This window comes from Delphinapterus leucas, chromosome 14 (genome assembly GCF_059928025.1).
Source record: "Delphinapterus leucas isolate spDelLeu-1000000601 "Yukka" chromosome 14, BTC_Dleu_Yukka2, whole genome shotgun sequence".
NCBI classification, from domain to species: Eukaryota; Metazoa; Chordata; class Mammalia; order Artiodactyla; family Monodontidae; genus Delphinapterus; species Delphinapterus leucas.
Genome location: NC_143142.1, coordinates 73,256,555 through 73,284,250, shown reverse-complemented (window position 1 = coordinate 73,284,250; position 27,696 = coordinate 73,256,555). Strand labels below are relative to the sequence as shown.

Here is a 27,696-nt window from a genome sequence, read left to right as displayed (position 1 = left end):
TTTTACTTTGACACTTGCTACAAAATAACTGACAAGGACAGAACCAAGCATCTGAAGAAGTTTAAAAAGGCATCTGTCCTGGGATAAAAATGCATATAAGAGGAACAGAATTTTGAATGTAGCTCTCTCTTTCATGATGTCATTCTGTTAGCTACTGACTTGGAGATACACAAAAAATCTGATTTGCACATGGAGGCCCGCAGGACCTCAGTTCGATGAGCAACACAGTGGCTTGTTACTTAAATGACACTTAACACTTGGGTAAACCTAGAAACACTGATTTGAAACCTCAGCCCTCATTACCCAAAACAAAGCATCAGCTCTTTCCATGACCAGGCACTCCAGACACCAAATGCAAATTAAGCCAACAGAACAAAACCTGTATTCAGAAGGCGCAGATTGCAAAAGACTTGCTCTGAGTTCAGCCATTCACAGACCCTAAGGAGGACATGGCCTGGGAGAAACACAGCTGGGCCACACTCGACATGCCCAGAAGCCACGCCCACCCCCTTTTATAACCAGAAGTGTTTGGCTCCAGTTACCTAAGTCTTTCTCCTTAATCATTTTCCTTTCCTGATTGGCTCTATCATGATGAAAACTGACATTTCATCTAAAAGAATAAGATGTGCATTCCCTGCTGTTATTTTTTAAAGCTATAGAAAAACGCCTTAGATCTAAAAGCAATTTTTTCTTTTTTTTAAAAAACACCCTAAAAGGAATGTCGTACACTAACATCCATTTCCATTAACTCCTATTATCAGTGAGGTGGGTAAGAGGAAGGTCTTTTCTCAGGTTTCATGAGAAAAGTAAAGCCAAAGTACTTTTGGATTGGGAGTCTGGGACTAACAGATGCAAACTGATATATATACAATGGGTAAACAACAACGTCTGACTGTATGGCACAGGGAACTATATTCAGTAACCTGTGATAAACCATAATGGAAAAGAATATGAAAAAGAAGGTTTATGCATGTATAACTGAGTCACTCTGCTGGACAGCAGTAATTAACACAACACTGTAATTCAACTATACTTCAATAAAAAATAAGTTAAATAAATAAAGGTGGTTTGGTGGTTCTGGGGGAAGAAAGAAAGAAAAAAGAAAGCAAAAGAAAAGTAAGCCAAAAAAAAAAAAAAAGTTTTTTTAGGCCTTTCCCACCATCAATATGGTTTACTCCCACCAGAAAATATGGTTTACGCAAGAGTCAGAATCCCCCCCAGTGGAGCAATCTGTAGTATTTTAGCCAAGCCTCAGGGGGCCTGCGCAGGGAGGTACTGAGGACTGGCGTACTGGGCAGTGTCCCCAGGGTGGGAGGGGTTCCCAAAGACTGTGTTTGTCCCACCGGTAAAAGCTGGGTTTAGGATAACGTGCTGGTGTGGAAAGAGCACACGATCTGCCCTTCCAGGTCTGTGCACTGAAGCACCAGTGTCACCTGGGGAGAGTCCCTTTTCCACCAATTACCCCTCACAAGCAGATGCAGGTAACTCACGCTCACTCACTGCTCTGGCCTCCAGAAGAACTGGCTTCAGGGAGCCACAGTCTAACATCATAGTCCTCAACTTTCCAAGAGGAACTTCAGGATCAACCGGATGCTAAGGGGCCTTCATGACTCTACCGGGCAAGGATGTGCCCCTCTCCACCCAACCCCAGCCAGATGCTCCAGCGGCAGGCTGGTACAACACTCCAGCATCTATTCCCACGAACCCACAGCTGCCAGCAGGGCATGGGGCCCTTCCTTCCTTCAACCGAGAAGGCATCACCCCAGCAAGAGCCCTCTTCGTTCTGGCTGCCAGGAGACTCAGAGCTTCCTGAAATCCATTTCCTATCCTTTCCTTCCTGGTTCTGTTAATCATTCTCATTTTATGGGGGCTGCACTTTTATTATAAGCTGTCTCAGGTTATTTTCTATAGCAGGCAGAGTATCAAGCAACAGAAGTGGAATATTATCTCTCTGACTTGAGGCTGGGTGTCCTTGAAGAGCTCTTCTCCGTTGTGTGTGGCGACTAATGTAACTGTTCAAACCATTCCTCAGTCTCAAAACCCTGAAGGGCCACCTGACACCTCTTCGGGTCTACTGCAAACGCCCACGCCGGATCCTCCAACTCTTTCTATGTACCAAGAAACCAGTGAAGCAGGGCTCCCGATTATGACGTGGATAGTGCCTCCTGGTGTTGTGCAATTCAGTGGCGCTGTTTAATGCGTAAATTTACATTTCCTTTAACGAGTAATTGTCCTGAAATGTCACTTGGTGACCTGGAATATCACAATTCCTTTGTAGCAGAGAATAACATTACAAGAAGCAAGTTGCTGGCTGGTACACAGCAGACAGTCAACAGATGTCTCTTACGTACATGTGAATCCAAGCATTTGTTTTTCCATAAAATATAGCTGAACATTTATTATTACTTAATACTAAATGCATTCAAGAACATCTGCCGAATGCCTACCATGAGTAAGGCATGTGCTAGGAGCCACCAGGGAAATAAAGATGACAAAGACGACACAAGGGCTAGCCTCAAGGAAGCCTCCTTACGAGCTGCTGGGGTATAATGAAGTCAAAATACCGGAACCTGGACAGAAATAGGTCCCAGATAGTCAAATACAGTCCCCGATTCAGATATCTGCAAGTAAGTTTACCTGACTCCACGGGTCCCGATCTGGAATCGGAAAACAGATCCGGAAAACTATAACACTTGCTGGAAAGTAAACTCATAATAAGAATAGCGATAGGGGGCTTCCCTGGTGGCGCAGTGGTTGAGAGGCCGCCTGCTGATGCAGGGGACACGGGTTCATGCCCCGGTCCGGGAGGATGCCACATGCCGCGGAGCGGCTGGGCCCGTGAGCCATGGCCGCTGAGCCTGCGCGTCCAGAGCCTGTGCTCCGCAAGGGGAGAGGCCACAACAGTGAGAGGCCCGCGTACCAAAAAAAAAAAAAAAAAAAAAGAATAGTGATAGGGACCTGGCGCTTGCTGAGAACACGTACTTACCCTGTGGCTTGGCATTTGCTAACAAATCCCTGTGAGATGGGTAGGGTGTCACGATCCCTCTTTTACACATGGGGAAACTGAGGCTCAGGAATGTATCTTGATAAGTCTTCAAGCCTAATAAGTACATAGTGACAGCTGTGAATCATCGTCTTCTGACTCTAGTGCCCTCTGTGCCTCCACAGGGAAGGGCACTGACTGTTTGTTTACCCCCAAAATTCAGGTTAAATCCCAATTCCCCATGTATTTGGAAGTGGGCCTTTGGTGGGTGATTAGATCACGAGGGTGGAGCTCTCAGGAATGCGATTAGTGCCTTTATAAATGTGATCCCAGAGAGCTCCCTTGCTCCATGTGAGGACAAAGCAAGACAGTGATCCATGAACCAGGAAGCTGGCCCCCACCAGACCCTGAGTCTGCCAGGACCCTGATCTCGGACTTCCCAGCCTCCAGAGCTGTGAGAAATTTCTGTGATAAGCCACCCAATTCTACGGTATTTTTGTTACGGCAGCCTAAACAGACTAAGACAGGGAATCTAGAATAAAGGGTATTACTCATTTCTTTTTGGGGAAATGTGTGAGCTTGGTGATGATGCTGATGGTGATGATACAGCAGCAACTAACACCTATACAGCTCAATATCCCTATAAGATAGGCACTGTTACTATTCCTATTTTACAGATGAGGAAACTGAGGCACAGAGAGGAACCCCGCCCCCCCGCACACACACACACAGTTGGCAAGTGGCATAGCCAGGACTGGAACCCTGATGGTGGGGGGCTGCAGGGGTCCCTGCTTCTAAACACTCAGGACGATGCCTCTGTATTTGCATTCACAGCACTCCGTGATCAACGCCTGGAGGCTGAATGTGTTTAGAAAATGACGGGAAACAGGACCTGAAGAGGGGACCAGAGGTGGGGGTGAGGCTCCAGGAGGGCCTTACAGACCCTTCTAGATGCAGGAGTCTGAGCCTCACAGGCAACATGGGGCCTGAAAGGAGTTACCAGGGTGACATCTGCCGTTCCGGGAGTGCCCAGTGTGTGGTTGCCCCTTCCCAAACCTGCAGGAGGGGGCGACACTGCCTGACCCCCACGACTGTCCCCTGCTGCCGGCCCTCCCACGGGCCACCTTTGCAAAACCACTGCTCAGCCCGGGACAGAATTCTCTCTGCAGCTCAGTTCAGTCCTCCCCTGCTTGGCCCTGCCCTGACACCTGAACTCTCCCCTTCCTGGGGCCCTGCATCCTGCCATTTGCCAGATTCCTCCCCATCATTCCATGACCATTTTCTGCATAAAACTAAGGGGGAGAAAAGCCTCTCTCTGCTACTGTCCTATCTTAATGTAATAGGGAAGAACAAATCTGACTCCATATTGGATCTAACGTTAACCTTTGGATTCTTCTGCTTTTGCTTAGAGTCAAGAACGTTGCCTATATCCTGAAAGATACAAGGTACCACATTCTCAAGGCTCTGACCTTTAAAGATATAACACTTTTCCATTCATAGAGAGATAAAAAGTTGCAGAACAGAGAATAACATTAGTCTCCTTGGAGGTTTACAGGAACATCCTGACGTGACCTAGGTGGACCGACGCAAGAACAAAGGATGCCGACTCCAAGAAGTCTGCACCAACCAACCACACCCCCTCCCCTTTTAGTATAAAAGAAGCCTGAATTCTATCTGGGGTAAGATGGTTCTTTGTGACACTAGTCCACCATCTTCTCAGTCTGCGGGCCTTCCGAATAAAGTCACTATTCCTTTTGCCCCAACAACTTGTCTCTCGATTTACTGGCCTGTCGTGTGGCGAGCAGTATGAGCTTGGACACAGTAACATTAACACCTGTCACCCTCCTCCGGCAGACGGCACCCCAGGTCAGTATCTTGAGACCACTCCTCTCTTCCTGTTGCCATCTGTAGATCTGATTCCGGTGTGTGCTATTCAGAAGTGAAGGTCCTGGGGCTCAACTAACTTTAAACTTTAGATAGCATGTCACACACGCCCTGACTCACTCCAAGCAGATAAAGAACCGAGGATTCCTGCTACTGCGCTGAGGATGCAACTCGGGGCTCTGACCTCATGTCTCTGACATGCTTTGCGCATGAAAAGCAGGGCACTTGGCCTGGCGCTGTATCCATTCAACTACACACCTGTCTATTTGGGGTTCTCCCTTTACTCCCTGCGGGAACAGAAGGCTTCTCCTACTTGGAATGGCCTCTGCCTCCACAGCCTACTTGCAGACTGCAGACGGTGGTCTGGCCGAGGACTCGGCAGCTCCGTGTTCTAAACAGCACTTAGCACAGAGCTGGCACTAACATGTCATGCCTGACAGTAAGTTACAATGGTCTCATTACCTTCACATCAGAATAAAAAGCCACAGAGCTGGAGGGCTCCGTCCTAAGTCTTGGAAACAAAACAGTCATCATTCATTCATTACCATTTTTTCTTTCTTTTCTTTCCCCTGGTAATTTAAGGAAGATTTCTAAATGGGTTGCCATTTGAGATGCCACAGTTTGATCTGTAATTTTACGAAGCACTGACCTTAGTGCTCTGAAGATTAGAGCCTTAAATGGCTGATGTGAAATCCATAGAGAAGAAAAACTCCCAAGCTTCTAAATGCCACCTGCTGTTCTTCCACATGCCAATTTCCCACACTGATAATAATTTTGCAAGGCTGCAAAGAGTTTAAGTTTGGACACACCACATTCCATGACTGACAGGCCTCAGGACAAACCGATCGTATTGTTCCACTAGTAAAGGAGAAACTCATGACAGCAAGTGGAAGCGCAGAGCTGGTTTCTGAATGCACAGATGCTCCTTGTTTTAAACAAAACTAGTCACAATGTGAAATTTAGATTCACACAAAAGCCAGGGCAGTGAGTTTCAGGTAAGGCCAGCCACAGAATGACTTTTGTCACCAAATCACCCTGAAAAGGTGATTCAGCATTCAAAAATAATCCTCCCATAGCTACTGACTATAAAGTACCCCCGTAGAGATGAAAACAACCTAAATAAAAAGACTTGCACACTAACAGTAGGTTTTACCAAGGAGTTCCCATTGGGAAGAGGCAAGCTCTTCCCAGTAAAAGCAGCCCCAAAAGGTAAACACTTGGCATTCCCAAAACCTAAGGCCTAAAACTCTAATCCTACAAGTCAAAGCTCTCTGACAGAATTTAAAGTGTATGGGCATACCTTGTTTTATGCTCAAATAAAAATACTAGAAAACGTCCCCGATGAGAAATAGAAGAAAATATGGAAATTATCACAGGGAACCCACAGAGACATTCAAACCCTAACTGAGGATTTCCAGCCCTACAGTCTCAGTACCCATGGGTGAGGAGGCCATGTGATTCTGGGAGGCAGCGGCACTGGCAGTCCTCCTGCCAGATCCCCCCCCCCCAGGCTGCCCCTTCTGCCCCTTCAGGCCAGACTGAGCTCAGGGGGATGGGGGAGGGGGGATCTGCAATCTAGTCCCGCCCACCTGTCCAGACCTCACCTCACCCCCACTGCCCCCCTCCCCCGAGGGGCACATCCAAGTATGCACCATCCTCTTGTGGGATCCTGGTACTTTCTGGCCTTCACACCCGTGTCTGTGCTACACTTGCTGCCTGGGATTAATTCCCCCATCCCCACCCTGCCCTCTATCTTTTCCCCTTTCAAATACAATCCTGCCTTAAGGGACAGAGCCTCCCTCTTTCCTGGACAGCGCAGGCCCCAGATTGCCTTGGGCTCTGTGAGAACAGACATGCAAGACAAAGGGTGAAGCAACCAGAGAGTGAGAGCAAATAAGTCAGTGAGTGTGGGAGTGAACTGGTGTCAGAGGGGAAGAGTGAGTGGGTGGGCAGTGCTGGCAGAGGAGAGGGGCAGCTGTTAAATTTCATCCCCTAAGGGCGCACTCCTTCAGGACCAGCCAGTACCCATGCCCTTTCTCCCTTTCTGAGCAAGCACCCAGCAGCCACACCCCCAGTACCAATCTGCTGAGTAATCGTGGCCCTCTTCACCCAGATCCACAGCCCTGGGAGCCAAGCACAGCTCACAGCTCAATAAACACCAGTGGACAACCAGCCCCTCGGGGACGAAGACCTCAGATCAGCAACATCACGTTAGGAGGAAGGAAAAGAACAAGGAACAAAATAAGGATAACCTCCTAAACTACAGCTTAACTTGCAACACAGCTAGAAAAATGTTAAAGTCTATGTATATATGCAATCAATGGATAATCTAAAATCTTAAGGACATACCTAGATCCTTCTAACCTATCAACCCAGCAGTCAGGAAAGCCCCAGTGATGCCTAAATTTAAAAACATCACCAAGCCTTTGTTTCTAAACTCCAGGCCGTGAACAGGCAAATTCGCTCTTTGCAGTTTTCTTTCAGATGTTCTTCCTAGGTGTTCGTGGAAGAGGTGGAGGCAACAGAGCTGTCCTACAAGCCTACACGTTTCCCACGTGTCACTAAGCTAGCTTCAAAGGTGCAGGGTCTGCCTTCACCCCTGCACCCCCAGCTGCCTGGTTTCCAGGGCCCTCCCAAGTCCCGCCATGTATCCAGTCTGGCCCTCTGCCATGTGATCCACTCGCAAAGATGAAAGTCAGCTCTGCAGGGGTGGAACGCGTGGAGAAGGGGACAGCAAGATGGGCCCTGGAGTGCAATCGGTCGAGACGCAAGGGACGAACAGGTGTGCTCCAGGCAGAGGACACGGCCAGAGCACATCAGGGGCATAAGAGCACCAGGTAATACAGAAGCAGCAGCAGGCTGGTAGTGCCAGGGCGGCCAGGTGAGGCTGCCCTGCAGGTGAGAAGGGCTTTGCAAGCTGCGCCAGGGAACCGAACCTTTACTCTACAAGAAGTGGACAGGGAGGCCGGCCGCACAGCAGCGCAGAGGAGTGAGGAGAGAAGGCGGTCAGTCTTCAAGAAACCTTGCTACAGTCCTGCCTCAACTGTTCTGGAAGCGCCCTGGGTGGGGACTGCAAATCCCCCGCTAATATCATACGAGGTTGAGGTCGGCGGCAAGTTTTAAAGAATGGCTCCCATTTAAAATGTACAGTATGATTCCTCCAATCTGAACCTACTTCGGACCTGCTATGTCACTCTTCTACAAAACGCGGACCATTCCCTTGGTGCGTCAGTGTTTGCTATGTTTGGAGAGTGGATGTGAGAATTCTCCCCCAGAAAAAGTTGTACAACCTTTGACCTCTGTGTTATACCATCAGACAACAGGAAAGCACGGGTCAAAGGAGGGCGGGGCCACCAACTGTGTCACACATCTTTATGTGGCTGTTTCCTCAAGATACTCACCACAGAAAATGAACATATGCAGGCTGTAGCAACTTGACTGTACCCAGCTTCATTCTGGGTGGGGTGGTTTGTTTTTTTTTTTCCACCCAGCCTAGAGATAACTATTTTGTTATTCCTGCTTTTCAAGAAAAACCTGCTAAGCTGCAATACCAGTTAGTCTAAGGGACAAGGACCATTATGAAATGCTATTACTAACCAACTATGAGAGATTGGAAGTGCTTACCACCATGCCTTATGCATTTCTTACCAAACAGCTTGCTATTACTCAAGATCGCTGCGGAACGCATACTTCTTGAAAAACTCCTACGTGAAAGCACCAGGCTAGAGACTGTGAAATTTAAAAATCACCATCTTCGGCAAAATTCACGTTCCCAAGAGCTCGCAGCCTATGAAGGAACCTACATACGACCGTCTCTGTTTCACTGAGATGGCCTCTTGCCTAAGCAACACTCATAATATGAATCCCTGACTGTGTATCTTAAAACAGAATCAGTCCAACACGTTGCTGAAACTCCACTCAAAACAGGGAATGCATGGATCTTTTTCCCTTTAGTACCAGGGAGAGGACTTTTTAAAATCTGCGAACTCTTAAATTCCACATAAATTGAAATGTTGACGCTTTGCACTGCACCTACGTAAAATGCTATTGCTTTTAGGCTGCTAAACAAACCACAAGCTCTTCTGGATCCCGAATTTTCCCTTCTACTTGTCTCCTCCTCTCCATGACGTCTGGGGCAGTGCTGTGTGCAGCACCTCCTTCCTGTTCCCCGTGTCGGTCCCATCAGAATCCTCCTGCCTGCTGCTGTCTACCTGCCCTGCTTAGCACTGTGATCTCTGCTACGCCCCTCATGTGCCCTAGGCCTTGGCACGTGGTGCCCCACCAGACCCACTTCTACCTCCAGATTCCAAATAAGAGATGCTCAGCAATCTTTCCTGCATCCTGCACACAATTCCCTCCACCCCAACCTCTCAACTCCCGGTAGATCTGAATCATCTGTGACCCGCGTTCCCACCATCCATCTCCCGTGTAATACCTTTAGCTGGCGTGTCCACACGTTTTCCTCCCGTGTTGCCGACACCCTCCAGCTGGTCTCCGGACTAAGGTGTCTCAAACCGGAAAGGAAGATGCTGTGCTGGCGGCAAGGCATGGAGCCGCCCTGACTTCAGCCCCCGTCATCTCACCTTTTACCCACATCTTTTTTTTTTAATAAATTTATTTTTATTTATCTATCTATCTACCTATTTATTCATTTATGGCTGCGTTGGGTTTTCGTTGCTGCGCGCGGGCTTTCTCTAGTTGTGGTGAGCGGGGCTACTCTTCGTTGTGGTGCGCAGGCTTCATTCGTTGTGGCACATGGGCTCAGTAGTTGTGGTTCGTGGGCTCTAGAGCACAGGCTTCAGTAGTTGTGGCACGCGGGCTTCAGTAATTGTGGTTCACGGGCTCTAGAGCGCAGGCTCAGTAGTTGTGGCACACGGGCTGTTGCTCGGTGGCATGTGGGATCTTCCCAGACCAGGGATCGAACCCGTGTCCCCTGCACTGGCAGGCAGATTCCTAACCACTGCGCCACCAGGGAAGTCCCTCACCTGTCTTTTGAACCAAGTTCTGAGGAAAGGTGACTGCCATGCCGTGAAGATGTTCAAGCAGTCCCATGACGAAGGTCCACATGGCAAGAAACTGGCTTCCTGTCAACAAGCAGTAACTCGCCAGGCACATACGTGACACAGCCGGGCAGCAGGTCCTCCGGCCCCATTCAAACCTTCAGAGGACTCCAGCCCAGGCCAATATATTGACGACAACCTCAGGAGAGACCCTGAGCCATCATCACCCACCTGAGCTGCTCTAGGATCCCTGACCTGCAGAAACTGAAAAATAATGTTCTCTGTTTTAAGCCACTGAGTTTTGGATTCACTTATACTCCAGCAACTGGTGTGCTGCCGTAATAAAAACCCCAAATGTGTGAGTCGCTTTGAAAGCTGGCAGTGGGGAGAAGCTGGAAGGACGCAAAGGACACGGCTGAAGCTTTCTGATAAAGCTCAGTAGAACTCTCACGGTCTTTCAGGAGGCTGTAAGGGATCGCGTTCAGGGAGGGCTGCCTGCCTGACCTAAGGAAATGTCCAGGCAGAGTGTTGAAGGTGCCACCTATAAAGACTGCGTTAAGAACTCAGAAAAACTCCAAGGCATTGCCTCAGAACCATTCAGACCAACAAACAGGCTTCTACGAAGTAAGGGTGTGGTCCCTCCGTAGACTCAGCACAAGCCCAATGAAGGAAACTACTTATCTTGAGGAGATCTGGGGATGCGACTTTCATCTAATAAAGTGAACCCCCAATAAGATTCATAGGACATTCGCAACATTTTTAAAAGAATGATGTTCGCAGCAACATCAACAGCTTGGACTGAAAGGCACAGAGACAGTACAGAATAAAATTCTTTTGGCAAGGAGCTGGCTGAGAAATTTATTCAGCTAGAAACAAAGGCTAACTTTCATAGAAAAGGAAGGATGACGATGACATAATAATTGTTTTAAATTTTTAATTTTAAATAAGTGATTAAATTTTGAGGTTACTCAGCATTAGGTAACTAATATAATTAATAATATACTTTTTCCCCAAAACATGGAGTAAAGGTTATTCCTCTAATTCTTTTGGATTTAAAAATGCTTTTTGATTAGAAAAAAGTAGGGAAAAGTCAAGTTAGCCAGTCTGGTTATACTTAAAATATATCAAGCGTGTGACAATCTGTCCTATATGATATGGCAGAACAAGGGGTAAAAAAAAGACTAAAAAACCAAGGACAAGAGTTTTTCCCTAACATTCTTAGAAAGTGAAATTGCTTTCCTAAATGAGTACAACTGGCCCTGTGCGCAGGTTCCACATTCACAGGTTCAACTAACCGTGGATTAAAAATATCCCCAAAAAATTCCAGAAAGTTTTACTGTTTACATTGTATTTACAACTGTTTACACGGCATTTACATTGTACTGGTTATTATAAGTAATCTGGAGATGATTCAGAGTATATGGGAGGATGTGCGTAGTTTATATGCAAATACTATGCCATTTTATATAAGAGACTTGAGCACTCACAAACTTTGGTATCTGCTGGGGTCCTGGAATCAATCCCGAGGATACCAAGGGACAACTGTAATACCTTCACGTAACTCAAAAAAACACCTCAGATGATACACTGTAAAAGCATCCCCTCACCCTGACTCCCTCCTGCCAGCCCCGCCCCCCATTCTCCACTGCCTTCCCACAACACACACAAAGCACCATAGGCACCTCTATAGCTAGGTTTCTTGGGAATCCTTCCAAAGTTCTTTTTCGCAGCTACAAGCAAAAATACTAAAATCACATCTTATTTTCTCCCTCCTGACCCAGCAGTTAGTTTATTTCACAGACTGTTCTGCATCTCAGGGAGCTTTAAATTAGGTAGAGAGTTGTCCATTCAAGGGTTTCTGCCAAGGGTCTTGTCCTTACAAGGGTCTGGATGGTGAATATTTTACAGTGCTCAATAAAGTCAGAGTCAAATGTTTTAAAGGATTAAAGGCCAAAATAAAATACATAGGAAATTCAATAGCCCAAACCTCAATATGTACAAGCAAAATTTACCCAAACCAAGGAGTACACCCTCACGTTCGGATAGTTATCAACAAGGTAAAACCCCAAATCATAATTAGTCAGTAGGAATCTCAACCATCCCTTGCCAAGGAACCAATTGTAAACCCTGCTGAATGATACAACATGAACTAATGCAAAGGATTATCAAATACACTTGTCTCCATCCAACCACTAGAGTCCGGTTCCTGAAAACTCCTGTAGGAGAATCTGTGGCTAATTAGCGTAGAATAAAAGATTCCTTTTTTCAATAGGGAAAAAAGATTGGTTGCGAAGATTCAGCTTGGAAGAAAGCTATGCGAGCTGTTATACACTTTTACTTTGACTAAAACAACATACTAGAGTATCGATAACATATTACAAAACTTAACCAACGGCAGGACCTGTATTTTCATTTACCTAATTTCCCTATTTCACATTACCGCTCTTATAAGGATCAAGGTTCAAAACTCTGAAGTCATCTCAGACTTTTCAGTTCTGCACTTTGCCTGTGCAAGGCCTCCAATCCCTGTACTTTCCCCGTGTTTGCCTCACCATCCTGCACACTCACCCCCCTCCTTCCAGCCTCCTCCCTCTGCAGCACACCTTCAAAGCAGCCCAGATTAACTTTCTGGAAGATGCTTTTACTCCATCACCCTCAGCTGACCCCAAGGACCCCCTCACTGCCTGGAGGACCAAGTGCATCCACGCTGCTGACTGCCACACACAGCCCTCCATAACTGGCCGAGCCCCCATTTCCATGCACACTTCCCACTGCTGTCAATCTTTGGCTCCAGAAAGATTTGCCAGCTCAAATGGCCCATGCCTGCATCTCCATTCACCTGGGTTCCTCATCTCAAACTGGTAACCACTGTTATGGGTTGAATTGTACAATTCAGTGGATTTTTTGTGTGTGTGTGTGGTACGCGGGCCTCTCACTGTTGCGGCCTCTCCCATTGCGGAGCACAGGCTCCGGACGCGCAGGCTCCATGGCTCACGGGCCCAGCCGCTCAGATGCATGTGGGATCTTCCCGGACCGGGGCACGAACCCGTGTCCCCTGCATCGGCAGGCGGACTCTCAACCACTGCGCCACCAGGGAAGCCCAATTCAGTGGATTTTAATAGATTCACAGAATTATGCAACCAAGATAACCATCAAATTTTGTCACCACCTGAAAAAAAAGAAAAAGAAAAACCATACCCATTTCCCTCTCCCCCTAGCCCTAAGCAACCATTAATCCACTTCCTGTCTCTATGGATGCATCTATTCCAGGCACCTCATATAAAGAGAATAATATAATATAGCATGTTTTTAAGGTCCATCTATGCTATGACAAGTAACAGTACTTCATTCCTTTTTATTGCTGAATAATATTCTATTGGATGGATATACCACATTTTTGTTTACCCATTCATCAGTGGATGGACATTTGAGTTGTTTCCATTCTTTAAGCCCACCTAATTTTAAAGTCTTAACTTTCTTCCCAGAGTGTGAGCATTAGATGTGGATTCCCCTCACTCCCCAAACCCCCTGGGACACCATGTAAACTGCTTCAATCAAACTGTTACACAACCAGCATTAGCTATTATCTTAATTATTATGAACCACTGCAGCACTTCCTGTACATACCACTAACCAGACCCTTTATGAGCGCTGCCTTTTTATGTTCATTCATTCAGTCAATAAACATTCATTGAGCATCTACTATATTAAGGCACCAAGGTAAATCTACATCCTCAATTGGCAAAACAGATACCCTCTCTTCCCTTATAAATCTCAATCTATTGCATGCTACTACTTAACTTCTGACTTAGAATTTACGTTCCTCCTAAAAATGTATATGCTCTTTGACTCGTTAAGAGAAAACAGTTGTAAATTTAAAAGGAAAGATCATGATGAATAAAATTGCTTCCCACAGCCTATTCGTAACATGGGACACATGAGGGAAAAACAGTCCAAGAATATGCAACAGACAAGTAATAAGAGAACATCTATATAATGGAATACTTTATAATCATTTATAATAATGTGTACTGGGACTTCTCTGGTGGTCCAGTGGTTAAGGATCTGCCTTCCAATGCAGGGGACCCGGGTTCAATCCCTGGTCAGAGAACTAAGATCCCACATGCTACAGGGCAGCTAAGCCTTCATGCTCTAGAGCCCGCACACCACAACTAGAGAGCTCGCATGCTGCAACTATGGAGCCCGCGTGTTCTGGAGCTTGCACGCCACAACTAGAGAGAAGCTCGCACGCCACAACGAAAGACCCCACATGCCACAACTAAGACATGACGCAGCCAAATAAATATTTTTTAAAAAATGTTTACTAAACCTTATTTTTTTAAAAAAGGAAATGTTTATTGTATAAATTAAAAAGGCAGTGTAAAAAATCCATCAGGGGTACCATCTCACTGTATAAAAGAATATTAGAAAACTACTAGAAGCATTAAAAAAAATAACATCAGATGGCTCTGGTTGGGTTACTTAAGGCTTTTTTTCTTTCTCCTCCACACTTGCAGCTATGAACACATACCCCTTAAAACATCAGCATGTTTAAGAATTGGAGTTTCTACTTAAATCTGAAAGCTTAGAAGCAAAGGAGTCAAGGGGAGGAGCATTGATGGGAGGCGGGCACTGGACACAGGGGATCACTGTGGCTCACCAGAGCTGGGTATTTTTGCTTCATGCACTTTTCCACATATTATATTTCAAAATAAAAAAACATCCAAAAATGTTTAAGGTATGCTCCTTAAGGGCAGGAATCATCTCAAATTAAATCATTACATTTCCCACATCCTTTGCGTAAACTCCTAAATAATTACTACATATACCTAATAGACACTTATTATAAACGCTTAATAAATGCGTTATACACCAATTCTTAACCTTGAAAAATTATAACACTCTTCTGTGACATGCAACTCTGACTGTTTCTGTCATGACGTTAAGTGCTTTTAGACATGGGCAAAAAAATCCAGGTTCCAAACTCCCCCTCCATGAAAACACCACCTGATATCTTACAATGTGTAAAATTATAAAGATTTAAAGATCAATTTGCAGTCCCAACTCTTGGAAAAGTCGTATGTCCCCAAAAGATGTCACCGAGTAACAGAGCAAAAATGACCAAAAAGTAAGAAAAGCCAGATATACACAAACAAGAAAGAATAATGGAATGTATGATACCAAGATAAGGAAGGAAATCAATAAATCACAGATACAGTACACATCCCGAGCTAAAGCTAAAACCGGTTTGCAAAACCCGGATAGACTTCATGTTGCATTTTTAGTCCTGGGTTGCAATCACTTTCTGTACCATTCCTTTCTCAAGTGAAAGAGATGCATTATTTCACTCAAAAATATAAACAGCCTGTCAAATACAAGCTGAGATTATTAGATCACTGGGGAAATGGGCAATTTGAACTCTATGCAAAACACATATGCTAGAGAGAAATTGCCTGGGAAAAGCAGGAAGTGCAGCAGAGTTGGCCAACACTTAATTATTTCTCTAATAATTAAGGTAGGTACTTCTGAACCTGTACCACACAGGTTCAGAGGTGAGGGAGGGAACAGGAAAATTAACAACGCTTGTAGTTCACATCAGGGCAGAGGAAGGTACAACGACTTAATATACGTATTTTATTTTGTTTGCACTCAGGTCATTCCACATGTGTTCAGATGTCCTTTTGTACAAAATAACAGTAAATCTCCTGCTTTAAAACACGGACTGAGCTCCAGAATTTCATGTGGAAGCCAGTTATTTGAAACTTGGAATCCATCTCCCCAAACATAAATGAGTTTCCGAAGCTAGTCCACAACTGTGGATTTAACTTGCATTGTAGCTAAAACACCGCAAGCTTTTAATTCATGGCCAACAGCAAAGGACAATGCCATGGTGCTATTATCATACAGGAGCTGAAAGGCCCAGACAATTTTTTATCCCTGGAGTTCTCATGCTTCGGAGTCTGGTTGCTGACATTTCTCCGACAAGGGCTGCCCTCAACCCACCCCTACCTCTCCCCATCCCCAAAGCAGCTTTTTTTCTTTTTTTCCCTTAAAAGCTTGAGAGGCTGACTGCTCTAGGGGACTGTTGCTCTCTCTTCCTGGCAGAGGTCGGGTGGGGACTGAGAAAAGAGCAGCTGACCCTGATCTCCACCAACAGGGCTGGCCAGCCACCAGCAGAACTTTCTGTCTCATCTCACACAGGCCAGGTAGCCTGAGGCACCTCCCCAGCGCCCATGCTCCCTCTGTCATCTAGTAAATGACTGTTTTCTTCTTTTCTTTTTCTTTCTTTCTTGTTTGCTTATACTTGATGGTTAAAAAAAAACAAACAGAAACCCTCTCTACAGATGGTCCCCCAACTTACAATGGTTCAACTCAATACAATTTTTCAACTTTACAATGGTGCCAAAGTGATAAGCCTTCAGTAGGAACCGTACCTCGGATTTTGAATTTTGATCTTTCCCCGGCCCAGCGATGTGCGGTACGATCCTCTCGTGATGCTCCCAGCCAGCCCCACCATCACGAGGGTAAACAGCCGGTACACTTCCAACCGTTCTATATCCAGACGACCATTCTGCTCTTCACTTTCAATACCGTATTCAACAAGTTACGTGAGATAGTCAACACTTCATCATAAAATAGGCTTTGTGTTAGATGATCCTGTCCAACTGTAAGCTACCGGAAGCATTCTGAGCACGTTTAAGGTGGGCGAGGCCAAGCTATGATGTTCATTTCAGTAGGTGTATTAAATGCATTTTCGACTTAAGGATATTTTCGACTTACAACGGGTTTATTGGGACATAACACCAACATAGGTGAAGGAAGTTCTGTATTTATAGCATCCAAGTGTGGCTACTTGCACAAACACGTGGGGATACTTTCCAAATAAGCAGCAGGTACAGTAATGAGGAACATCCCCCTGGTCCCCCTTGCCTGGCTCTGCTCTCTAGAGCAACAGATGCTTTCCCCGTAACAGTTATTTCTTCCATAAGTCATCCATGAGGTGGCTTGCACTAACGAACAGCTTCTCACCTGTCTAGACCAAAAAGGGAATAGGGCCAGCTAACAGAAATAATCCCACTTTACTCTCCATATCAAACCCACCCGCTTCAGTGTATCCAAAGCGTGAGAACCAAAAACCTCAAGGATTATGAAGTCAAACCTGAAGTTTTTTTCCAGAACTCTGAAACTTGAGTCAACTACTGCTCCTTTGAAACAGCTGTGCACCTGCTGGAGCCGGGTGTCCAGGTGAACTCCCCATCCAAATGAATCCTTCTCCGCAAGCACCAGATCCCAGCCCCCCAGCTTTCCCAGGGACCACCTCATTGCCCCTGCGCCCTCTCCCCTGACCCATCCTCTCAGTATTTAAACACTTGCAACCCCAGCAGTTTAAAACAGAAAAATAACTTCCATAACCCCACCCAGAGCAAAACGACTCCTCAATTCTACAACACACACCCTCATGCCTGAAGCTCGCAAGTGCCCCCCCTACTCCACAGCCCCCCGGGACTCCCTTGCAGCCTTCTCAAGCCCTCAGGCAGGGGAGCTGGCCAGCTGGTTAGATCCCAGAGGCAGACTGCCTGCATGCCATCAAGGTCTGCCACTTCCCAGCTGTGATTAGGAACATATCACAAACTTCTCTGAGCCTCAGTTTCCTAATCTACATAATGGGGATAACAGTAGTACCTATCTTTATAGGGTGTTTCAAAAACTAAAAATGAGGTCAGGTCCTGAGGACAGGACCTGGAACACAGTGATCGCTGTTTGTTAAATAAATGAGAAAGGGTATGCACCCTCCTATCTATTACCACGCTTACCACTCGTTACTGTCATCCCATTCCCATAAGCCTTCCTTCTAGAATTCAACAGCAGAGAATGCTAAAGATGACTGGATCTTTAAGATCATCCAAGTACCTCCACTTCAGACATGAAGAAATTAAGGAAGTTAAGATGGGAGACACTCAGTAATTTGCCCAAAGATACGTTGTAATTAAACCCCAAAGCCGAGCCAGCATTCCCATGGAGAAGACTTCATCAGCGTTCCTTGCAGCACAACCGGCAGGTTATCTGTCTTGAGTTAGGCATGCACACCTTACACACAACTTGAAGGTATAGGAGTCTTAGCACATTGCCACACTCAGCCCCAACTGCTTCTTCCACCCAGAAGTAACAAGTCCTAGCATTTGGGGCTGCACAGGAAACTTTATCAACACTCTCCCATTCATGGTCTCATCTAATCCACCACTGTCATATAAGGTGTTATTTTTCCTCAACAGTAGACATGAAGTGGTGAAGTGAACAGACCCATCCAGAGACTAAGTCCAGTTTCACCCAATCCAGCTGCCTTTTTATTCCCACCATGTTGCCCCAGGTCCCTGAAACGAACCCAACAAGGAATGAATGGGCTGACCCAAACTTCCTTTTTTTTTTTTGCGGTACGCAGGCCTCTCACTGTTGTGGCCTCTCCCTTTGCAGAGCACAGGCTCCGGACGCGCAGGTTCAGCGGCCATGGCTCACGGGCCCAGCCACTTTGCGGCATGCGGGATCTTCCCGGACCGGGGCACGAACCCGTGTCCCCTGCATCGGCAGGCGGACTCTCAACCACTGCGCCACCAGGGAAGCCCGCCAAACTCCCTTTTAACCTTCATATTCCTCCTCTTTGGCAGGGCCAGCGCAAGCCCTGTCTCCCAACTGATCCCGCCATTCTCACCTCAAGAAAAGCTCTCTCGCCTCCTTTTTTAAGCCCTCTTTCTGTTTTTACATTTTGTTTTCCCAAAGACCAGTAAAATGTAGATAAGTAGCCAGAGCAATACTAGAAACGCATCTTTATCGAGAGCCAGGAAAGCCATTCTCTACGGAGTCAAATAAGACGTTGTGAAGAAGACCCCTACCAACCTCTCCCTGGAGCAGAGGACCCCAAGCCCGGGGGCTTTTCAAAGCAGAGGGTCCTGGGCTCTCCCCCACCCTTCTACATCAGAAACTCTATGATGGCGCTTGGGAATTTAATCTTGAAAAAAATTCCCGGAAGTGATCCGTAAGCAAATATTAAACTGTACCTAATGATGTTCACATTCAACGTGTAGGACTGAAGTGTACTGATGTCTGCTGTGTACTCTGAAACCCATGTAAAAGTAAGATGGAGAGAGGGGATAAAGATGACAAAGTAAGTACAGCGAAATATTAATTGTAGATTCTAGGTGGTGGGTAAATGGATGTTCACTGAACATTCTTTCAACTTTTCCATAGGCTTGAAGTTTTTCATAATAAAATGTTGGCGGGGGGTGGGTGGGGACTGGAGCACTTCTTACGATCCGGATTTGAAAACCACTGAAATAAAGAGTGAGTCCACTGCGTCGCACGGGGAGACCAGCTCGGTGCTTAGTGACCGCCTGGAGGGGCGGGAGAGGGAGGGTGGCAGGGAGACGCAAGAGGGAGGAGATACGGGGATATATGTATATGTAGCTGATTCACTTTGTTACACAGCAGCAACTAACACACCATTGCAGAGCAATTATACTCCAATAAAGATGTAAAGAGGTGGATAGACCTAGAGTCTGTCATACAGAGTGAAGTAAATCAGAAAGGGAAAGACAAATACCGTATGCTAACACATATATATGCAATTTAAGGGAAAAAATGTCATGAAGAACCTAGGGGTAAGACAGGAATAAAGACACAGACCTACTCGAGAATGGACTTGAGGATATGGGGAGGGGGAAGGGTAAGCTGTGACAAAGTGAGAGAGTGGCATGGACATATATACACTACCAAACGTAAGGTGGATAGCTAGTGGGAAGCAGCCGCATAGCACAGGGAGATCAGCTCGGTGCTTTGTGACCGCCTGGAGGCGTGGGATAGGGAGGGTGGGAGGGAGGGAGACGCAAGAGGGAAGAGATATGGGAACATGTGTATATGTATGGTTGATTCGCTTTGTTATAGAGCAGAAACTAACACACCATTGTAAAGCAATTATACTCCAATAAAGATGTAAAAAAAAATAAATTAAATAAACAAAAAGGTCACAAAAAAATTAAATTAAGAAAAAAAAAGATGTAAAGAAAGAATGAGTCCAACTCCTCTCTTGGTGGAAGGACACAGGCTTTATCTTGCCGTCTCACTTTACCCACTATGGAGTTCGCCAAAGGTAAGCAAAGAAGCTCAAGAAAATGGAGCCAAACCTCAAACAGGATTAAGAAAAAGTCCACCAGCGCTTTCCCCGCTCTGTGGCCCTGCTATCTCTTGTTTTATATCTTATTATTCCATTAAAATAAAACAAACCTGACTACCTTGCCTAATTTTATTTTACTTGTTCTGATTAATGGTCCCAAGCCTGAGGCAGAGCTCTTCACAGGCTGCTGAAGTCTTTCATCCCTTACTGTGCCCAGTGTCAGAAAGGAAGGTGTCCTATTATACGTTAGGAATAAAAGTTAGGGGTTTGCTCTTCCTGTGACACCAGCCACCAGCTCTTCCCCCTTCACTGCAGTTTACACAACTCCAATTACTAGCACCAGGCCAGTCTGGCTTGGGCCTAAAGTACACCACCTTCCGTCTCACGTATTTGTGGGCTTCTCGATTTATAAAAACTCCTGACCACAAAAAACAGACAGGTAACTTTCCCACTGAGCCACAGTTCAAGCAATCAAGGGAAAGGCTCCTTAACAATCTAGTTTCCTGTGTTTACCAAACGGCATAATCATTTCTCTTGATGTCAGCAACGGCTGTTTTCCGTAGCACTTTGCGCCAACCTAATGATCACTTTGCGCATCCAGACCAGAGGAAAATCTGTAACGAAACACAATTTCCATGACCTCAGAGCAAAAAAAAGTTCTTAAAACTGCCTCCTGGAGTCTCCTATTTTTTTACTTCCTTTTTGCTCTCTTGGACAGGAAATCCCTGCCACTATGATGTTCTCTGGTCCAGACACTTTTCATAAATTGTATCTGTGCAAACATACTCCCTCCGCCTAAGAATGGGTGAAATGAATCCATAATAGAAAGTATTTGAAATATATGCAGGTTTTACTATTATTATTGTTATTATTCTTTTGTCCAAACAACTGCTTGTCCATCCGACTCTTCAGCTATGGAGATATCTTCCCCCCAATGCCCCGCCCCCACCTCTTGCATCATTTCCAGCATCCTCTTACCCTGAGCCAATCATCCAATACATACTGAGACTTGTACAGCCAACACTGGCTGACCTCTCAGCGTCCTCTCTCCTATGTGTGTCATTTGGGCTTTGCCTCCTTGCCTTAATGTGCAGCACCATTTCTTCCCTCGAGTTACCCAGCAGAGGACAAGAGTTTGGTTTTATTCTTGATCGCTTTGTAACCACTTGCTCAGCTTTGGGGTTGCACACCATCTATCAGGCAGATGCTTTTTGATCGCCTCAAACTGGCCAAGCTCATCTCTATGGCATTTCTCCCCCTTGTGCTACTTAAGTTTTTCTTAGCCTGATCTTGGGAGGATAAGAGCAAAATGCCAAGGTACAAGGTGCGAGAATGGGGAGAAACACTGACACATCCCACATCGATGAAAGCTTAAGCTCAGGCATTAATTAGGCAGAAGCGTACTACTGGCCCGATGGCCCACATCACCCTCTCAGAATGGAGGAACACTGCCGAGCTGCTCCCTCAATCCAGTGACACGGAAGCAGACCCTGCCAGGGGCAGTAGAGTGGATAGGGAAAATGAGATGCAGAGTTAAGAATCCAACTCAGGTGGGCTGGTGGGAGGGAGTGAGGGGCCACGGCTTTGTGCGTGGCCCGGTGTGAGCGGGGCTCTGCTGGACTTTCTGCAGTTGTTCCCAGGCTGCTCCCTGCTAAGGAAGACGACGTGTCACCCATCCAACCTGCCATTGGAATTTCTCCCTGGGCAGAGGAGCCTGGTCTCCTCAGGACCCGCCGAAGAAGTAATTTTAAAAAAAAAGAAAAAAAAAGAATCCAACTCAAGGCACAAAATGCCCGAAGTCTGCACAAGCCAGATACTGAAGCCTATGGCAGTTTTCTTACACCCTAGATGCATCTGGATGTGCCCTTATCTATATACATTATTTTTAAATAACTTTATTGAGGTTTAATTCATATATCATAAAGTCTGCCCTTTTCAAGTATATACAATTCATTGATTTTTAATATATTTACCAGGCTGTGCATCTATCACCATTAGATAATGCCAGAAATTTTTCCTCACCCCAGAAGAAACTCTGTACCCATTACAGTCACACCCTATTCCTTCCTCCCACCAGCCTCCAGAAAACACTAAGCTACCTTCTGTCTCTATGGATTTGCCTGTTTTGAACATTTTAACTAAAAAGGTGGCCTTTTGTGTCTGGCTTCTTTGTTGTTGTCAATGTTTTCTTTTCAGTTACTGTACATTTCAACTCCAGAATTCTTTTTTTTTTTTTTTTTTTAATAATCTTTATCTCTTTACACGTTTTCCATTTGGTGATGTATCATTCCGTATTTTCCTTTAACTCTTTAGATGTGGTTTCCTATAGATTCTTTGAACATGTCTATCAAAGCTGATGTAAAGTTTTCTGTAGTACATTCAACACCCGGGCTTCCTCAGGGACGGTTTCTATCGATTGACTTTTTCCTGTGGGTGGGCCATATTTTCCTTTGTCTTTGGCTGTCGTGTAGTTTTCTGTTGAAAACTGGATGTTTAAAATAATATAATGTGTCAATGTGTGGAAATCAGATTCCAAAATTATTGTTATGGACCCCAGGGTTGTTTGTTGTTACTGTTTAGTGATTTTCTTGGACTAAGTCTATGACGTCTGTATTTTTTGTAACATGTGGCCACTGAAGTCCCTGATTAGTTCGCTTAGTGGTTCAGGAGTAGGTGAACAGAGATTTCCTTAAATGTCTTGAACTAATAACGCTTCCAGCCCTTACCAGGGGCTTCTGTGTATGTGTCGGCTCAATGCTTTGCCAGCCAGTTTATAACTCTACGTTAGCCTCACTTCCTGCTTGCGTAGAACCTCAAGGTCAACAAGAGAATTCAGGGCCTTCTTCAGTCTTCCCTGGGCATCTGCAGAGTCTTGCAGATTCCCAGAAAAATGGTGGAGCTTTAACAAGGCTCCTGAGGGACATTTCATTCCCAGATTTTTCTTTCAGTCTTTTTTTGATCAGCTACTGTTGGCCCCAAACAGCAAAACCATCTCAGGCAGCTGTGATTAAACAATTGCGACTGACCATTCTCAACAAATGCTCAGTGAGTAGGGCCCTTACACAAAGTGTGCTCTGAGTCAGATCAAATAAAGACAAGCCCTAAGAATGGAGCTTTTACGTAAGCTGCCAGACGGGTTGACACTTCTTTGGAAGTGGGCCTCTGGGGGAGCTCCGATTCTGTTCTTCCACATCCAGTGGCTACTAGATTGCTGGTTTTCACAGCTACCATAGCTGCAAAGCCGTTGGCTTCCAAGGCCACAGTGGAGCTGGGGCAGGGGGATGGGATGAGCACAAGTTAAAACACCACACAAAGTTCACCGTTCCTGCTGAGATCACATGGCTTTTCCTGAACAAATATTCCTCAGATTGTTCCAAGTCTTCAGCTAATTTCCAAAGTTTTGCAAAAGTTGATATTGATATGTCTTGCCAGTGTTTTCAGTGCTTTTGTGGAGTAGATTTTCAGAAGTCCTTACTCCACCATTGTGGAATTCTAAGGCCCTTACCTGTATTTTTGTGTGAAACTGTAGTGAGGTATTAACCACCATTTTAAACGCAGTATCACTGTGTCAGTCAGCATTACAACATCAACACTTCCTATTCGTATTCCAAAAGACTGCTGCTCCCCTAACAGCACGCCCAAGAAAGATCTGGAGAATTCACAATCACTGCCCTCTATTCCAGCCAAACTTTCTTCCAGGGGAACCCCTAGGACTGTTCCTAAAACTGAGCTAACAAAAGAGAAAAATGATTCAAATATGGAGTACTTTTAGTAATAAGTTTCCCACATTACTAAATTTATATTTACTTCAACATCTGAAAGTTGGTTCCTGATAAGATGGCCCCATTTTCAACTCTAACATTGCTGGTGCTTAGCTACTTGAAAAGTTGTGGAAATAAAGGCTTCACAACTGTGCTTATCCTGCTGTTAACACACTTGCTGAGGAAGGGCATGGAGAGACAGTCATATTTTCTGATAAACCATCCTAGAGAAGAGCATGTAACAAGAAGCCACAGGGCAAAGCACCCTTTTCAGAAGGAAAACTAAGGGAGGCAGTGCCTCAGAGGCCCCACTCGGTCCCCTACTAACAGAGTATATCCCCATCACTTGAGGGCCGAGCCTGGTCCATGGCCACGCACACCTCAGGGACATCCCTCAAGCTTCTCCCTTTCTTCAATGAATAATGGAAAAGGAGAAAAGAAACTGTAGGTGGGGAATTCTGACGTTTTCCCCTGGTAGGTCTTCTGTCAGCCTTCTGCAGAGCAATTTTGAGGCAAGGGATAACACCTAACACAAGATCATTTAGAGAATTTGCTCACTCGTGTCTGAGTGGCCCAGAATCATATTTACTCTTCCCTCACCTAGCAAGTAACGATCATTCTCGTCTCTGCTGAGACTAAAAACAAATTGGGATTGAGAAGAGCAAGGACAGAGATGCTTCTGTTGCTTGGGTTTAAGAATTCTGCAGCCCTGTTGCCAAACAGCGCAGTCCCGTTTCGCCTTCAGGTAAGTCCACCCCCAAGCCCAAGCAGCCCTGACCCAGTCCACCTGCAGCCCCTGCTGCCACCGTCACCTGCTATCTGGGCTCCTCGCATTCCCAGGCAGGCTAAGGAGTGCCAACTTCCCAAACCGCCTCACCTCACCTCCCACCTGCAAAACACTGTGCGACATCTCTTTCTCCAGCTTCCACGACTCAAATAGCTCCACTGGGACACTAACTACACAGCAGAAAGGACAATACACGTGGGCGGCCACAGGAGTACTCAAAGTGTTGCTCAGGTCCCACAGGGCTACTCATTTTACTTGCTCGCTTAGAGTTTCATTTCTTAGCTAAAAGACGCTATTCCCTGAGAACTACAGGTATGAAAGGTAATCCAGGTATACCCTCAGGGGCCCCCCAGCCAGGTGTGCGAGGTGTTCCAGGTAAGCCAGGTGTGGCCCTGCAGGCCCTTGCAGCGGTTCACCCCACCCTATCCCTAGCCATTGCTTTAACCAGAACATGTCAAATCATTCTGTGATAATTCTTCCAATGCAAACAGCAAAAGGGTATCAGAGAGCTAAGCAGTGGTATTAAGATATTTTATCATGTCCTTTTACTGTCACTCTTCAAGGCCTGAGATCACCATGGTATTACGTACATATATAGCTCCCCCATATTGGGTCCAAACGCTTCCAAGTATGATATGAGAACGTGAACTTTTACCCAGGCTTGTTTTATACTAGGACTCCATAGTGCTTGATCAGAACCAAAAACCAGCAACACAATTCTCCACTGTCAATTTGCTTCTGTGGAACTACATTTTGTTATGCCAACTTCTCACTTGATCCACTCTTGTTCTTTCTTGGCAGAAACCAAAATGCGCTTAGATTTAAATATTCACTTTAAGAGAGTGGGCCTTAAGCGCTTAAATAGAAAAACACTTAAAGATGACAAACTCTGAATTACAGTGTGGGTGTGTATGAGGGGATCTAAGTTTATAAACCTCCCCCAATAAACCCAATCCCCAAGCAAGCTGCAGCACTCATGGAGAAAAAGCTCTCCCAACTAGTTATCTCCTAGCGCCTGGCAATCAACGTCAAAAGTAAACCCCAGAACCTCCTAACGTCTACGAAAACGGAGGCTCTAAAAAGCATTCACAAAAGGCTTCAAAAGATATGAGATGTAACAGGAAAGACACAAGCAACTGAAGAGACTATGGGGAAAAAACCCACCAGTAATTTCTGCTTTTACTTTTGTTAACATAGAGAAGATTTACCAAGTTTCTCTCCTGATTCTAATTCTACGAGATATGAATATTAAAGAACGTGGCTGATTCTTTTGCTGTAACACTAGAAGTGTGGCGTGTCAGTACAGCCACCTTGGAACCCTAAGCACCTATTTCAATAGTAAGTCAGCATTCCACATCTGGAATTGGACTTTCTCTGCTGGAGGAGCTGCCATTGAAGTCCATTACATCTGACACCCTGAGTGGTGGGCAAGTGTGCCTTCCCAGGGGATAAATTTAACTTCTAGAAACAGCTTCAAAGCCAAGCATAGTGACTAAGATGAGGGTTCAACCCGGTTAAGACCATTTTAATGAGCCTAATGTGCCTAGTAGCCTGGCTGAGAAGGCAGTTTTGATAGAGTAAGGATTACGAAGAAATGCACTGACCCCTGGTTACCCTGTTAAGAGTACAGGCAAGGCCTCCCCAAGAAACCACCTTGAATGGCAATGCTCCTTTGGATGGGCAACGTCCAACACGTCTGTTAAAATAAATAAACTGCTCCTTATTTTACTGTTGTCCCTGGCTAAGATAAGCAAAGGGCGAAAGGAATTTTTTTTAAAAGCAAGAATCCTAAAGTTCAACTTAGGGAAGTACAACTCCAAGTGTGTAGCTGAGGCACCCACTCAACACTGAGCAGAGCACCCTGAGAGGTGCCTTCCTTGCCAGGGGACTCCAGAGCCAATAAAAATGGAGCTCTGTTTGCCTTGAAAACAATACAACAAAAGCATTTCTTACTTGGAAAATCAGCAAGGTCATCTGATGGTGGCAATGGAAAGAGGGTTGCTAAGGAATGGAAAGATGAGAGCCTGAGTGAATTGTGCTCTCTAACTAGGGAAATGTTCAGTACAAAGCTGTCTTTAAAAGCAAAGAGAAGACCAGTGCAAGATCAAATAGCAACTATGGCACAAGATGTATTAGATCTGATTGACATTCTCAATGTAGATGTTACTGGGCCAGGTGAGAATCATCTGTATTCTGATGAATCACAGCTGCGTGATGACAGAGCTCACAGACAAAATACATGGGCTGTCCAAAGAGGCTCTACCACCCACCACAGCAACTCCCTCCCTGCTGGATGAGAGCGGACCACATCCGGTCCAGGAAGCCTCAGGCCATGACGATCTTAATACATTAATACAAAGATCATCAACAACACCACTTTAAGTAACGGAGTGCTCGCCACGATTTCTGGGGCTAAAACTGGTCTTAGTATTCATGATCGAGAGGGCATCGGTAATTCCACTGTGTGTCCAGCTAACAAGACTGATGTGTTTGTGCTCCAGCATACGGTGTAAGAGAAGTCTGAATAATGGGAGTAAAGGAAAACAGAGTGAGGAACCACCACCCGGCACGCGGTAGGTCAGGAGAAGAAAACTTGGCCCAGCAGCCAGTACTTCCTGAGCAGATGACAGATGCGGCTTCAACAAATCAGCATCACCTGCCACATCAAACACCATGCAGTTCATTTGAACTGAATTAGGCGGGGAACTGGATTTGTAATGAATCTGTGCGTTGGCTACAGTGATAGCTATGGTGATAGATGCATTATAAACACATTCATTCCTCCTTTTCTGTTTGGATATATTTTAAGAAACATAATAAAAATAATTTAAGTCAACCCGTGAAGTTCTCATTTATGTCCTTTCTCTCAAGGGGGTGTACTTTATTCAGCCTTTAAAAAAACACTATATAGGGCTTCCCTGGTGGCGCAGTGGTTGAGAGTCCGCCTGCCGATGCAGGGGACACGGGTTCGTGCCCAGGTCTGGGAAGATCCCACATGCCGCGGAGCGGCTGGGCCCGTGAGCCATGGCCACTGAGCCTGCGCGTCCGGAGCCTGTGCTCCACAGCAGGAGAGGCCACAACAGTGAGGGTCCCGCGTGCCGCAAAAAAAAAAAAAA

The 27,696-nt window shown here is 45.6% G+C and overlaps 1 protein-coding gene across 1 annotated transcript in view; it reads right to left on the bottom strand.

Annotated features, from left to right (window-relative positions):
• The window catches only part of NEDD4L (NEDD4 like E3 ubiquitin protein ligase), a 338,877-nt gene that overhangs the window by 292,030 nt on the left and 19,151 nt on the right, over positions 1-27,696 (bottom strand). The window contains exon 1 of the mRNA XM_089895250.1: positions 9,303-27,696. This exon is cut by the window's right edge and continues 19,151 nt beyond it. Coding sequence (XP_089751376.1) covers positions 9,303-9,416 — 114 coding nt within the window. The 5' untranslated portion in view covers positions 9,417-27,696. The remainder of the gene's footprint in view (positions 1-9,302) is intronic.